The 16,536-nt window shown below is 40.9% G+C and overlaps 1 protein-coding gene across 2 annotated transcripts in view; it reads right to left on the reverse strand.

The window, feature by feature from the left end:
- Positions 1-16,536, reverse strand: part of LOC127567879 (probable voltage-dependent R-type calcium channel subunit alpha-1E) — a 615,955-nt gene that overhangs the window by 243,139 nt on the left and 356,280 nt on the right. For both annotated transcript variants that reach the window (XM_052011039.1, XM_052011041.1), the window contains exons 15-16: positions 3,952-4,083; positions 2,581-2,653 (exon numbers count right to left, since the gene is read on the reverse strand). In XM_052011039.1, the coding sequence (XP_051866999.1) occupies positions 2,581-2,653; positions 3,952-4,083 (205 nt within the window). The remainder of the gene's footprint in view (positions 1-2,580; positions 2,654-3,951; positions 4,084-16,536) is intronic.

Raw genomic sequence — 16,536 nt, forward strand, 5'->3', positions numbered from 1 at the left:
CCTGGGAGAAAGATACCAGCTGTCTACTCTATCTATGCCTCTCATAATTTTATAAACCTCTATCAGGTCTCCCCTCAGCCTCCAATGCTCCAGAGAAAACAATCCAAGTTTGTCCAATATGACATCAGTCTCTCTCTTTCTCCATTCACTTGTGATAAAAGCTGCTGGCTCCTCTCCCTCTGGTTGGTTGCAAGCTCTCCTCAGCTCAGAGATTTCTCTGCAGTCACAAGCTCCATGACCAGCAACTACCTTCGCATTTTCCCTCAATGAATCACTGTACACAGAGCTATGCTATTGTGAGGTTAAGAGTGGCCGTCTGCTGGCCTCCCAAATGCTTGTGTGTATGTACATGGTGTCCATAAGTCGGGTGTTTGTAAGCTGGGGAGGACCTGTACTGCTGTAATGACCCCTTTTCACACAGATTTCACCAGTGCCTTTGTTCCCAGTAATACGTCCTGAGCAATAAGTGAGGTAACAGTATAACATTACATATCCTCACTGATTCATGACGCATATTTTTAGCAAATAGTATTAAAATTACATATCACCTTTATTGTTATGTATCTACAAAACTCACTAACGTTTGCTTATTTTAAGATAAGATAAAATAAGATAAGATATCTTAATGAGTCACATGTACATTGAAGCACACAGTGAAATGCATCTTTTGCGTAGAATGTTCTAGGGGTAGCCCGCAAGTGTTGCCACGCTTCCGGCGCCAACATAGCATGCCCACAACTTCCTAACCCATACATCTTTGGAATGAGGGAAGAAACCGGAGCACCCAGTGGAAACCCACGCAGTCACGGGGAGAACGTACAAACTCCTTACGGATAGTGGTTGGAATTGAACCCGGGTCGCTGGCACTGTAATGGTGTTATGCTAACCGCTACACTACCGTGTCTGCCCATTCACTGACAGGTGACCCACATCTGCCTCATTCACTTCATCCTGTTGTGTGTTTTTACCAAACACTGATTGAGGTTGCTTACTGTACCCATTCACTGGCCCATTAAAAGTATTTATCAGTGAATGATCAATGTTACACATGTCCACCTTTCAGTGAATATGTCTGCACATTCACCTCTAAATGACTCATGCAACTTCACCACTCACTACACCTTAACCTGTCTGTATGCAATGTCTTCACCATTTATTGACTAATGTAACATATGTAGGGTCATAGAGCCATGGATGTAACGCACTGAAATGAGCCCTTTGGCCCACCATGTTCATGATAACCATTGGGACTACATCCTTCCATGCCTTGCCTGTTTGTCTGTCTAAATGCCTCTTAAACATATCTGATTCCACTGCCTCCTCCAGCAGCACATTCCAGATATCAATCACTCTCTGTGTAAAAAACTTAACCCTCAAATCCACTTTAAAACTCCTTCTTCTCACCTTAAACCTTTACCCTCTTGTTTTTGATACCTCTACTATGGGAAAAAGATTTTGACTATCTACCCCATCTTTCCCTCTCATAATACTACACTACTTCTATCACATCTCCCCTCAGCCTCCTTTGCTCCAGGGAAAACAAGCCCAGCCTATCCAATCTCTCCCCATCACTCAAGTCCTCCAATCCAGGCAGCATCCCGGTGAACTTCCTCTGCACTCTCTCCAATGCAATCTCATCCTTCTCGTAGTGTGGCAATCAGAACTGCAGGCAGTACTGCAAATGCAGTCCAACCAATGTTTTGTACAGCTGCAACATGATCGTCACATTGACACATCTTCACAGCCAACTGAAGTTACACATCTTTAGGCTCATTGGCAATTGTTCCACATCTTCACCAGTCACTGACTAATGTTACAAATCTTCATCAGTTGTTAACCAACATTACACAGCATCATCATTCACTCAGTGACATTACATAACCCTAACACCCAGTAACGACTTAGTAATAGAGAAGGTTTTTGATCTGAAGAATGGATATAGAAATGTGACAATATTGTTGTAATTCGTACACTCATGTTATAGTTGGGCTTAAACCAGCATTGTTAATCTTGTTAATCTGCTTGAAATAGGACCTGACTACTTTTGTAGAAAGATCCAAAATTATCACTCAAGGATCGACGACAATTAACTGGAAGGATTACAACAGTGTTGTACATCTTCGCTCACTTACCAATGTTACACCTCTTCACTGCACAGATTATTATTACATATCTTCATCAATGCTTCACATTTCATCAGTATTCATCATCATTATCAATCTTCATCACTTGTCAACTAATCTTCAACCATGTCACGTTGCTTTACATCTTCACCATTCACTCACTTGTTAAAAATTGGCAACAATTGCTGGCTATTGTTAGACAAGTCTATTGGCCTTTGACTCATATTACACATCTTTGTTCCTTACTGACAATTGTTGAAAATCTTCTGATGAATATTACTTGCTCTTTCTGCTCATTATCAAGTGCTATACACAGTGGGACATATTATAAGAAATACACCATAAGTAAACTAAGTACTCTGACTGATAGGTTTCTCCCTTCTTCAATGTACCTCTGTGTAACTCTGACTTATTCATGCACTATTGAACCTTCATTTAAAGTGCTGGTCACTTGTACCTGAAACACAGTGATGATCGCAGCGGGAAAGGTGTCAAAGTTGGTTGGAGGTGTACCTTCCTCAAAGTTGAATCTAAGATGAAAAGAACATGTGAAAGGACTTGAAGGTTTCACAATGAAACAAAAAACATCAGTCATTCATGTATCATTACTAGGGGCGATGGGTTGGTGCAGTAATAGAGAGATACAGCACACTTCAGCCCACTGAGTCCATGCTGACCACCAACCACACATTTATATCAATCCTACATTAATCCTCCCCACATTCTCATCTACTGCCCCCCCAGATCCCACCGCTCTAGCAGCAGTTAACAGTGACCAATTAACCCACCAACCTGCACATCTTTGGGATGTGGGAGGAAAATGGAGCACTCCAGAGAAACCCACACAGCTACAGGGAGAACGAGCAAACTCCACACAGACAGCACCCAAGGTTGGGATTGGACCTGGGTCTCTGGTGCTGTGAGGCAGCTGCTCTACCTGGTGTGCCATGAGTCTGGAAATTCTGCAGCATGAGACTTGCCCCTTGACTCTTCAACTTTCCACCATCGATAAGGCACAAGTCTGGAGTGTGAAGGAATAGTCTCCAATAATGTTCCCAACTGCTAGGTCCCATTCACAATGCAGTCTGTTCTAGTGGCAGTCCTGACATTATATTCAATAGTTACTGCCATTATCTTTGATGCACATTGGCTGCACAGTGTACTATCCATAGAAAGCAAAACACCAACATCAAAACATTTGAGAAAGCAACCATAACCTCTAGCACATGAAAACTCAAGGACAGCAGGCACATGGGAACACTACAGCTTCCAAGATCCACTCCAATGCACACATCATCCTAATCTGATCGGATATCGTGGCTCCCTTCATCTTTTTCTTGGTGCAAAATCCTGGTGTTTCCAAACTAACAGCACTTGGCACCTTCACCAAACCAGCAACAATTCAAGGCAGGTCTCCCCTTCCTTTCTGAGCACAAGGGCAATAAATGTTGGCAGCACATCTTGAGAATGGTTGCAAAACATTCCATCAAATAACATGCAATCGCGTTTTCAAATGAGTGAGCTGCCATTTTCCAGATATTTAGTGAGCAGAATGAGAAATGGAGAATGGATTACAGTGTGAAGCAGCTGAGGTGAGGCTGGAGGAGAGTGTTGGTAGGTATGTGAGAAATGTGATCAGACAGGGGTATGTGGGTTCGATGGTATGGTCAGGTGGGTAGGTGGGGGTGAAATGGGATGTGGCTGGAAAGGTGTGAGAATGGGTTTGAGGGGTAACGAAGAAGTTGGCAATAATATCCCTGACGAGCGAGAGGAGTTGGAGCAAGCTGAGCTGATAGTTAAATCAACCAAATGTGCGGGGAATACTCACTGACCACCAAACAGCTGCATCCCCAGCAGAGCAAACACAACGATGAAGAGGAAGAGGAGGAACAGGAGGCTGATGATGGATTTCATCGAGCTCATTAAGGAGACTACAAGGTTCCGCAGAGAGGCCCAGTACCTTTGGAAGAGAAAGGGAAAGGATTATCACAGGTGAATAAAACTCAGACAATGAAAGACTACACAGAAGTTCGGCTGGTGTCTGCGGAACCAGGGAGTAGCGGGGAACAGATTGGGCCTGTGCAGAAAGATGGGAATGGATGTGTAAGGGGAGAGTTCACAAGCAAGGAGAGTGAGTGTGTGTATACCTGTGCCGGGACTGCATTTGTGTTTGTGGAGGGGAAGTCAATATACAGATTGTACAGAGACAACATGGATCTGCTGATAGTGTCATACAGCACAGAAACAGGCCCTTTGGCCCAACTGGTCCATGCTGACCAAGATGCCCACCTAAGCTAGTGTCATTTGCCTGCATTTGGCCCATTTCCCTCTAAAGCATTCCTATCCATGTACAGTACTTGTCCAAATGTCTTTTAAATGTTGTTATTGTACCTACCTCAAGCACTTCCTCTGGCAGCTCCTACCAAATACCCACCACCTTCTGTATGAAAGTTTATGAGAGAACCTGCGAGGAGTCAGTGCCAGTGTGTAGGGACCAGTGAGGAGTTGGTGCCAAGTGTAGGAACCCAGTGAGGAACTGGTGCCAGTGTGTAGGAACCAGTGAGTAGTTCATGCCAGGGTGAGAACCAGTGAAGAGTTAGTGTCAGCGTAGAACTAAATCTGAATAAAGCAACTACGAAGGCACAAGGCTTGAGCTGTCTATGAAAGATTAGAAAACTAGAAAAGATGTGAAACCAGTGATAGCTAATTTAAAGAATTAATTCATGGTTTACAAGTAATATATAGCACTGTAAGACATAAAACACAGGATAAGTGGCTATTGAGAGGATTTAAAGATAGTATTCCATTAGGCTGACATCATCAAACAGAAGCAGTAAGCCAGAGAACTGAGAAAATTTGAGAATTCAGCAAAGGAGGGCAATGACATTGAGAAGGTGGAGCAGCAAGAAACTGTGGGAGCTTCTCTAGATATGTAAAAAGGAAAGAGCAACAGTTAATGTCTGCCCCTACAGAGTGAGAGGAGAACTGAGGAAATGGTAAAGAAATTAGACAGAACCAGGATCTAAGGACCATCCAAAAGAGCTGACGGAGGTAACCATGAAGAGAGTGGATACACTGGTTATCACCTTCCACAACTAGGGCAGTTCCCACAGACTGAGGGAAGCAAACAATTAAGGAACCCCACAATTTAAGGAAGGAGAGAAAAAATAGGGGACAATATCCCAGTTAAACTGTCATCAGTAGCAGGAAAAATGCTGGAATCGATGACAAATGATATTGGATAGAAATAACAAGCTTGACAATTTGGTTGGAACTTTACATGGCTATATCTAGCAGAATAGATAAGAGTGAAGCAAGTTGATATGATGTATTTGAGCTTTCAGAAGGTCTTTGGTAAATTGCCACACATGGGATTATTAAACAAAATTACTGTGTTGGGGGTAATATACTGGGGTGGACTCAGGATTGGTTAACTGGTATAAAACAGAAACAAATTAAGTTATTTTCAGACTGGAAGGCTTTTGGTCTGCTGCAGGGGATCAGTGCAGGGACCCCGCATGTTCACAATCCAATCAATGATCTGGATGAGGGGAGATGTACTACGTACACTTGCTGATGGTTCAAAGTGAACTGGCAGTGTGGGCTGTGGAGAGGAATGCAGAGAGGCTTCAGGAATATGGACAGGTTAAGTCAATGGGTGGTGGAATATAATGTGGAAAAATGTGAGGTCATTCATTTTAGACAAAAGAACTGAAAAGGAAGAATATTTTTTAAATGGTGAGACTTTGAAAGGTGTAGGTGTTTTGATGGTCCTTGGTACAAACAGATGCAGCAAGCAATTAGAAAGGTAAACCATATATTTGCCTGTTTGCAAGAAGATTTGAGTCTTGCTCCCATTATATAGTGTTCTGGTAAGACTGCGGGTGGAATTTTGCAAACAGGCTTGTTCTTCCATCCTAGAGAATAGCAGGTTAGCATTAGAGGGAGTACAGTGATTGATTTCTGGATGGTGTGTGTGAGGAGAGATGGAGCAGACTGTGCCTGCAATCACTTGGGTTTTGAAGAATTACAGAGGTGGACCTTACTCCTGCTTCTGTGTCTTATGTTTTACATCATGATCTAACTAGAATGAACTCATAATTGCTGGAAATACTCGGCAGGTCGGGCAACATCTGCAGAGAGTGAAACTGAGAACATTTCAGGTCAACAATCTTTCATCAGAACTAGTAAAACCTGGAAATCCAATGTGTTTGAAGTTGCAGGGAAGAGGGAAAGGTGGAAAGCACACAGAGAATGTCGGAGACAGGGTGGAAAGCAAGGGACACAAGCTGACAGAGTGGTGGTGCCAGCCAAGAGAGGGGAGGGAAGGCTTATTAAATGTGACATAATCTGGAGAGATGTAAATTGCAGATGAATGAGAACAGAAGAAAGAGAAAAAATGCTGTTGGAACAGCAATAAGATGTTGATGAGACCACACTTGGAGTACTGTGTACAATTTTAGTCGGCCTGTTATAGGAAAGACGTCACTAAACTGGAAAGAGTACAGAGAAGATTTACGAGAATGTTGCCAGGACCAGAGGGTCTGAGTTATAGGGAGAGGTTGGGCAGGTTGGGACTTTATTCATTGGAATGTAGGAGGTTGAGGGGTGACCTTATAGAGATGTGTAAAATCATGAGGGGCATAGATAAGGTGAACGCACACAGTCCTTTTCCCAGGGACGGGTAACTAAAAACTAGAGGGCATAGGTTTAAGGTGAGAGATGAAAGATTTAAAAGGGACCTGAGGGGCAACTTCTTCAATGCAGAGGGTAGTGGGTATATGGAATGAGCTGCCAGAAGCAGTGGTTGCGGCAGGTACAATAAGATATCTTTATTAGTCACATGTACGTCGAAACACACAGTGAAATGCATCTTTTGTGTAAAGTGTTCTGGGGGCAGCCTGCAAGTGTCGCCACGCTTCTGGTGCCAACATATAATGCCCACAACTTCCTAACCCGTATGCCTTTGGAATGTGGGACGAAACCGGAGAACGCAGAGGAAACCCACGGGGAGAACGTACAAACTCCTTACAGACAGCTGCCAGAATTGAACCCGGGTCGCTGGTGCTGTAATAGTGTTACGTTAACTGCTACACTACTGTGCCAACATGTAAAAGACAATTGGATAGGTACTTGGCTAGCAAAGGTTTAGAGGGATATGGGACAAATGCAAGCAAATGGGTCTAGCTTGGTGGACACCATAGTCGGCAAGGATGAATTGAGCCAAAGGGCCTTTTTCTGTGCTGTCATACTCTACGATGCTATAAGAACACTGAAATTTCTGGAAACCTGAAATAAAAAAGAATTCAGAGAGCTAGGTAATGTTAGAGATCTGGAAGAGTATAATGCTAACAGGAAGGAGCTTAAGAAGGAAATTAGGAGAGCCAAAAGGGGACATGAGAAGGCCTTGGCGGGCAGGATTAAGGAAAACCCCAAGGCATTCTACAAGTATGTGAAGAGTAAGAGGATAAGACGTGAAAGAATAGGACTTATCAAGTGTAACATTGGGAAAGTGTGTATGGATCCCGAGGAAATAGCAAAGGTACTTAATGAATACTTTACGTCAGTATTCACTATGGAAAAAGACCTGGGGGATTGTAGTGGAGACTTGCAGCGGGCTGAAAAGCTTGAGCATGTAGATATTAGGAAAGAGGTGGTGCTGAAACTTTTGGAAAGCATCAAGTTGGATAAGTCACCGGGACCGGATGAGATGTACCCCAGGCTGCTGTGGGAGGTGAGGGAAGAGATTGCGGAGCCTCTGAGGATGATCTTTGCATCGTCGATGGAGATGGGAGAGGTTCCAGAAGATTGGAGAGTTGCAGATGTTGTTCCCTTATTCAAGAAAGGGAGTAGAGATAGCCCAGGGAATTATAGACCGGTGAGTCTCACCTCAGTGGTTGGTAAGCTAATGGAGAAGATCTTGAGAGGCAGGATTTATGAACATTTGGAGAGATATAATATGATTAGGAATAGTCAGCATGGCTTTGTCAAGGGCAGGTCCTGCCTTACGAGCCTGATTGAATTTTTTGAGGATGTGACTAAACACGTCGATGAAGGTAGAGCAGTAGATGTAGTGTATATGGATTTCAGCAAAGCGTTTGATAAGGTACCCCATGCAAGGCTTATTGAGAAAGTAAGGAGGCATGGGATCCAAGAGGACATTGCATTGTGGATTCAAAACTGGCTGGCCCACAGAAGGCAAAGAGTGGTTTGAAGGGTTGTATTCTGCATGGAGGTCGGTGACCAGTGGTGTACCTCAGGGATCTGTACTGTGACCCTTGCTCTTTGTGATTTTTATAAACGACCTGGATGAGGAAGTGGAGGGATGGGTTAGTAAGTTTGCAGATGACACAAAGGTTGGTGGTGTTGTAGATAGTGTGGAGGGCTGTCAGAGGTTATAGTGGGACATAGACAGGATGTAAAGCTGGTTGAGAAGTGGCAGATGGAGTTCAACCCAGATAAGTGTGAAGTGGTTCATTTTGGTAGGTCAAATATGATGGCAGAATATAGCATTAATGGTAGGACTCTAGGCAGCGTGGAGGATCAGAGGGATCTTGGGGTCCGACTCCATAGGACGTTCAAAGCAGCTGCACAGGTTGACTCTGTGGTTAAGAAGGCATATGGTGTATTGTCCTTCATCAATCAGGGAATTGAATTTAGGAGCTGGGAGGTACTGTTGCAGCTATATAGGACCTTGGTCAGACCCCATTTGGAGTACTGTGCTCACTTCTGGTCGCCTCACTACAGGAAAGATGTGGAAGCCATAGAGAGGGTGCAGAGGAGATTTACAAGGATGCTGCCTGGAATGTGGAGCATGCCTTGGAACTCAGCCTTTTCTCCTTGGACCGACGGAGGATGAGTGGGGACCTGATAGAGGTGTATAAGATAATGAGAGGTATTGATCGGGTAGATGGTCAGAGACTTTTTCCTAGGGCTGAAATGGTTGCCACAAGAGGACATAGATTTAAGGTGCTGGGGAGTAGGTATAGAGGAGATGTCGGGGGTAAGTTTTTTACTCAGAGAGTGGTGAGTGTGTGGAATTGGCTGCCGGCAATGGTGGTGGAGGTGGATACGATAGCGTCGTTTAAGGGAATTTTGGATAGGTACATAGTGCTGAGAAAAATAGAGGGCTAAGGGTCTCTAAGGGAGGGACATATTCGGCACAGCTTTGTGGGCCGAAGGGCCTGAATTGTGCTGTAGGTTTTCTATGTTTCTATGTTTCTCGTTCTCAAGATATAGTAGATTGGGCAGCATCTGTGAGAAGGAATAAATGGTGAAGGTCAGTGGCCGTTAGTGGCCAGTTTGGGTTTTGATACTGAATGGAAAGGCTGATTATCTCAAATTGTTGAATTCATTCTGGAGTACAGAGGGCTACAAAATGCCTTGCTGGAAAATGATACGTTTTTCCTCACGTACGGTGTAGGAGGCAGGAGACAGATAGGTCAGAGTAGAAGTGGGAAGCAGTGAGGAGCTGAGGCCAGGGGGGTGCTGCCTACCAGTGAGAACCTGGCTCCAGTGTAGAGGCACCAGTAAGGAGGAAGAACGGTGATATGAATGAATTGGTGTGGAGTGTGTGGGAACCAGAGGAGAGCAGGTTCCTTTGTGTGGAAATCAGTTAAGAGCTTGTTGCAGTGCGGAGAATCCAGGGGAGAGCCGGTCCTTCTGTGTTGGAATTAGTGAGCAGCTTTTGTCTCTGTGTGAGTACCACTGAGACCCTGGTACCAATGTGTGGGGGTCAGTGAAGAGTTGGTGGCACAGTAGAAGAACCAGTGAAGCACTGCTGGTTTCCTAAGGGAACAAGGGAGGAGTTTGTCACTATGTGGTTGAGCCAGTGAAGGATTTATGCCTCTCTGGGTTAAGCAGTGAAGCGCTGGCACCAATGTGGCGGAACCAGTGAGCCACTGGTCCCAGTATGTGTTGGAGTCAGTGAGGAACAGTTTATATTTGTAGCAACCAGTGAGGTGCTTACTTCATAATAAAAAAGTGGTTATGGTTAATGTTTATTCTTTTAATCTTTTCTTCCTCTGGACTGATAAACTACAAATATGCCTGAATTGTCGTCATATCTGGCTCCTCTTTGAACTCTTTTTCCTCTTCCTGTTAATGAGTCTCCTGTGCAGTAAGGTTAACCCTTTACATACCATATGTTTTTAGTCTGTTTCATGGAATATCAACGGTTTAAATAATCCAATTAAGCACAAGAAGATCTTTAAAGATCTTCATAGATTGAACGCTCAGATTATTTTTGTGCAGGAAACTCATATTATAAGAGAGGATAATCAGAGCTTTTTTTAGATTTTGGAGGGATCAACAGTTTCATTCTAACTCACATGCAAAGGTGAAAGGAGTCTCTATTTTTATAGATTCCTCAATTTCATTTGTTCATCATGAAAAAATTTCAGATCCGAATGGTAGATTTTTATTAATTACTGGCTTACATCATAACAAAAAAGTTGTTACGGTTAATGTCTATGTACCTAATGTTGATCATCCCGAGTTTTTTAAACCTTTATTTGCATCTTTTCCTAATTTAAATGAATATACGTTGATTTTGGGTGGAGATTTCAATTGTTGTTTAAACCCTTCGATGGATAGATCTGTGTCGAATTGTGTACTGCCAAACGAATCTGCTGTCTTTATTAATTCCTTCTTAGTTGATTCCAGAATTTTAGAAGTTTGGAGATTTCTACACCCATATGATAAAGAGTTTTCATTCTTTTCTCATGTCTATCACAACTACTCTGGGATTGATTACTTTTTTATTGACTCTCGATTAGCTCCATTTGTTATTGACTGTAAGTATGATGCAATTGCCATTTCTGATCATGCGCCATTGAAACTATCAATTAAATTAGCAGACGTACCCGCTGGTGTCAGACAATGGCAACTCAATCCTTCTCTGTTGCAGGATTTAGACTTGGTTCATTTTATTAAAGAACAGATTTCCTTTTTCTTTTCAACTAATTTTATGGAAGAAATTTCCAGTGGGATATTATGGGATACCTTTAAAGCTTATATCCGTGGTCAAATTATTTCATACTCTGCTGGATTAAAAAAAAACGAACTAATAATGAATTACGTATATTGGCTGATAAGATTAAAGAAATCAATTAAAAAATACTCCAATGCCCCTAATTTGGAGCTCTATAAAAAGAGAACTGAACTTCAATTACAAAACAGTTTATTATTAACATCTCCAATTGAAAATCAATTACTCAAAACCAGGAGTCAGTTTTATATACATGGTGATAAATCCGGTAAATTGTTGGCCAACCAACTGAAAGCTGCTTCAACTAAATGTCAGATTACTAAAGTTCGTAAACAAGATGGTACTTACACGGTGGACCATGATCAAATTAATAAATCTTTTCAAGAATTTTATACTTGTTTATATCAATCAGAATTTTCTGAGGATCCTACATCAATGCATGAATTTTTAAGGAATTTGAAGGCTCCAAAATTATCACTTAATGAACGTTCAATATTAGATGCACCCATTTTGGAGGAAGAAATAAAGAAAGCAATTTCTTCAATGAATCCGGGTAAAACACCTGGTCCTGATGGGTATACAGATGAATTTTTTAAAATCCTTTTCTGATCTTCTCTCTCCCTGGTTAGGTAAAATTTTTAAAGATGCCCTATCAGTGGGTAAATTACCACAATCCTTTTATGAAGCAACTATCTCTTTAATTCTTAAAAAGGATAAAGATCCCACTGAATGTGCATCCTACAGACCCATTTCTTTATTGAATGTGGATTCCAAAATTTTTTCCAAAATATTGGCTTCTGGACTGGAAAAAGTACTTCCACAAATTATTTCTGATGACCAGACAGGATTTATTAAGAATCATTATTTGCATTTTAATATTAGGAGGTTAATGAATATTGTATATTCCCCCTCATTTATAATCCCAGAATATGTTATCTCGCTAGATGCCGAGAAGGCGTTTGATAGAGTTGAATGGGAATATTTATTCAATATGCTTGAGAAATTTAACTTTAGCCCAAATTTTATATCCACGATTAAATTGATTTACCACACACTTATGAGTTCAATACTTACTAATAATCAGAGATCCCCCTTTTTCAGGCTTGTTTGAGGCACTGGGCAGGGCTGCCCTTTAAGTCCTTTATTATTTGATATTGCCTTGGAACCCTTGGCAATTGCCTTTCAGGACTCTTCTAACTCGTGGAAAGAGGATCCATAAGATATCACTATATGCATGTGACCTGTTACTCTATATCTCTAACCCGGAGAAATCTATCCCTGCAGCATTATCACTACTTGCTCAGTTTATTATTTTCTCTGGTTATAGATTAAATCTAAATAAGAGTGAACTTTTCCCATTAAATATGCAAGTCTCAATTTATAGGCAATTACCATTTAGATTAGTGACTGATTATTTTACGTATCTGGGTGTTAAAATTACCAAGAAGCATAAGGACTTATTCAAAGTTAAGGTTTTACCTTTAATTGATCATGTTAAACAATTGTTTACTAAATGGTCCCCATTGTCTCTATCATTGATTGGCCAAATTAACGCAGTTAGGGTGAATATTTTACCAAAATTTTTGTATTTATTTCAGGTGGTTCCAACTTTCATCTCGAAATCCTTTTTCGATTCTATTGATTCTAAAATTCTTTCACATATACGGCAGAATAAAAACCCAAGGTTAAGTAAGAAATATTTACAAAAATTAAAAAAGGACGGTGGTATGGCTTTGCCTAACTTTAGGTTTTACTATTGGGCAATTAATATTAGATACTTAATTTTCTGGGCACAAGATTTAGATGTAATTCAATGTCCTTGATAGGTGTATCTTGAGTATGAATCAGTGCAAGGATTTTCATTAGCTTCTATTAGCTAATTAGCTTCTATTAGCTTCTATTTTAGGACTCTTTTGCACTTACTAAATTGAGTAAACAAATGATTAACTCAATAGTTAAACATACAATACAAATATGGTTTCAATTTCGTAAATTTTTTGGATTGAATAAATTCATTTTATCAAGTCCTATCCAATCTAATTTTTCTTTCAACCATCTAGAATTGACTTAGCTTTTTCTTTATGGAAAATGAAGGGAATAACATGCTTTCGTGATTTATTCATTGATAACAGTTTTATGTCTTTTGAACAGTTGTGTAATAAATACAATTTGCCTAGATCACATTTTTTTTTCAATATTTACAAATTAGAAACTTCCTAAAAGTTACTTTACCTTCTTTTCCGATACTATATAAAACTGAAATTACGGGAAAAATCTTAGGTTTTAATCCTTATCAGAAGGGCTTGATAGCAATAATTTATGATCTGATTCTGAAAATACGTCTAGAGACACTTGATAAAATTAAGAATGAATGGGAAAGGGAACTCCAGATACAGAGACATGGAAGAAAATTCTCCAATTAGTTAATACATCTTCAATGTGTGCTAGACATTCTTTGATACAGTTTAAGGTGGTTCATAGGAACCATATGTCTAAGGACAAGTTAGCCTGTTTTTATCAACATATAAATCGTATATGTGACAGATGTAATTCGGAAGTGGCTTCCCTGACACAAATGTTTTCGTCTTGTCCTCTTTAGGAAAAATATTGGAAAGACATTTTTAATATTATTTCAACTGTATTGAATATTGGTCTACAACCCCATCCTATTACTGCAATTTTTGGGTTACCAATGATGGATTCTGGCCATTTATCTGCTTCAGCTTGTCATATGATTGCTTTTGTTACATTAATGGCCAAGAGATCCATTCTATTTAAATGGAAGGACCCTATACCTCCTACCACATTTCAATGGTTTTCTCAAACTATAACATGTTTAAACTTAGAAAAAATTAGGAGTGGTACTGTTGATCCTTCGCTTAAATTTGAGTAAGTTTGGAGTCCATTTATTCAATATTTCCATATGATATAAGCAGACTTTTTTCGAACCCCTTTCAATAACCTTTGAATATAGAGGAGCAGAGCTGACAACATAATAATGTTTTTTTTAATCTAGAAGTATCAGTCCAGTTTTTTTTCTTTGAAGTTTTTGGTTTGCTTTTATCTATTATTATATTATTTTTGATTTGGGGGTTTGCTTTTCATATAATCAAATTTCTTTTCAATTTTTTTTGCATTATGTACACTTAGCAAGAGAGCGGGAGGTCTAGATTACATATGTTACTCCTTGTGAGTATAAATATTAACTGTTGTTATTGTTATCCCGATCTCTTCGCACCATATGTATAATCATTAATGTTATGTATATTAATTTGAATTAATTTGAAATTCAATAAAAAGATTGACAAAGAAAGAGAATCAAGCTATGGGCTGTGGTCCAGTGATGAACTGTTGCTAGCGTGTCACTACTTTTCTGATTAGTGCACCAAAGTGGATCACTTCACAAGTGTCCACATTACATTGCATCCGTCATGTTCTCACCCACTCTCTCAGCCTGTCCACATGCCACATCTCGTCTCTACTCATACTCTCACCTAGTTTAGTATCATTTGCAAACTTGGAAATATGACATTGGGTGCCCTCAGCTAAGTCATTGATACAGATAGTGATTATCTATATGTGGCCCAGGCACCAATCCCTGTGGTACCCATGAGTCACAGCCTACCATCCTGAGATGGATCTGTTTATTCCTACTCTTTGTTTTCTCTTTAACCAATTCTCTTTCCATGTCAGTATATTATCCCCGACTCTGTGTGTTCTAACCTTGTTGACCAACTCCCTCTGTGGGACCTTCTGAAAATCCAAATGCATCGTATGTCCTGGTTTTTCCCTTATCTATCCTGTGAGTTACATCCTCAAACCACCCAGAAGATCAGTAAAACAGTTTGTTGAATTCTACAATGTTAGGTAACTTGATTTTTCTTGTCTGTATTAGTCGATCATCTGTGATATTAGCTCAGCTTGTATGGTCTTTAACCTTTCTTTTTTCTTTCTTTTCTCTCTGGGAGTGGAGGACATACCCACCCTGATCTGCCGGGCACATCTTCCTGCTCTGCATTTCACAACTCCCACAGGCTTTTGTCAATTTTCACTCTCTAACTGGTCCCACTCACAGCTCAGTTACCCTAGTTTCATCCTTTCAGAGGCATTTCCCTCCCCCACCCTTCCTGCATCTTGTGTCTCCTTCCCTTCTGGTGAAGGGTCTTTCAGTTGATACAGTTAACCCTATTTTCTTCTCACAGGTGCAGCCTGACCTGCTGAGTATTTCCAGCATTTCCTGTTTCACTTTGCTTTCATAAATCCACACTGTCTTTGCATAATGCCAGTATTCTTTTCAACTTGTTCTGTTATTATAATCCCCATGACAGACTCCAGCACCTTCTCTGCCAATGATGTTACACCAACAGGTTGCTAATTTCCTGTGTTCTCTCTCCTTAGACAGTGGGGTCACATTTGCTGTCCTCCAATCCACAGGAACAATTAGAACCGATAGAATTTTAGATGAAATTCATGGCATTTACTGTCTCAATTGTCACCTCCTTCAAAACTCTGGGAAAAAGTTTATTGATTCCTTATCATTTATTTGCTTTTGGTGCAAGAAACTAATCATTGACTTCAGAACAGGGAAGTCGAGAGACCACGTGTCAGTTCCCATTGGTGGGCCAGAGGTGGAGAGAGTAAGCAGTTTCAAATTCTTGGGCGTTAACAGCTCGGATGACCCGAAATGGGCCCAGCATATTGATGCAGTCACAAAGAAGGCATGCCAGTGCCTCTACTTTCTATGAAGTTTAAGGAGATTTGGCATGTCACCAAATACTCTCAGAAACATATGCACTGTTGAAAGTATCCTGACTGGTTGCATCATGGCCCGGTACGGCAATTCCAACACAGAGGAATGCAGGAGGCTGCAGAGAATAGTGGACACAGCCCAGTCCATCACGGACACAGCCCTCCTCACCGTCAACAGCATCTACAAGAGACGCTGCCTCAAGAAGGCAGCATCTATCATCAAGAATCCCCAGCCCACCATCCGGGTCATGTCCTCTTTTCACTGCTACCGCTGTTGAACAGAAGGCATGAAGTCCCACACCACCAGATTCAGGAATTGCTACTTTCCTACAATCACCAGGTTCTTGAACCAACCTGCACAACCCTCACCCTACCTCAGCAACAGAACACCTCTTGCACTACCACAGATTTGTCTCTGACTGTGTTTTTTTTGCACTAACATCTCGTTTTTGCAGTCTTTTTTTTCTCTCTGTTCACTGTCTAGTATAATTTATGTGTAATTTATGTTCTGTGTGTTGTCTGTACCTACGTGCCTCTGATGCTACTGCAAGCAAGTTTTTCATTGTACCTGTACCTCACCGTACTTGTGCACATGACAATAAACTTGACTTGGCTTGCAACTAACTTTTCAATTGTTCTATTGGATATTTATTTCTTTTGATTTCTCATTCTTGC

The sequence above is a fragment of the Pristis pectinata genome, chromosome 3, assembly GCF_009764475.1.
Source record: "Pristis pectinata isolate sPriPec2 chromosome 3, sPriPec2.1.pri, whole genome shotgun sequence".
Classification (NCBI taxonomy): Eukaryota; Metazoa; Chordata; class Chondrichthyes; order Rhinopristiformes; family Pristidae; genus Pristis; species Pristis pectinata.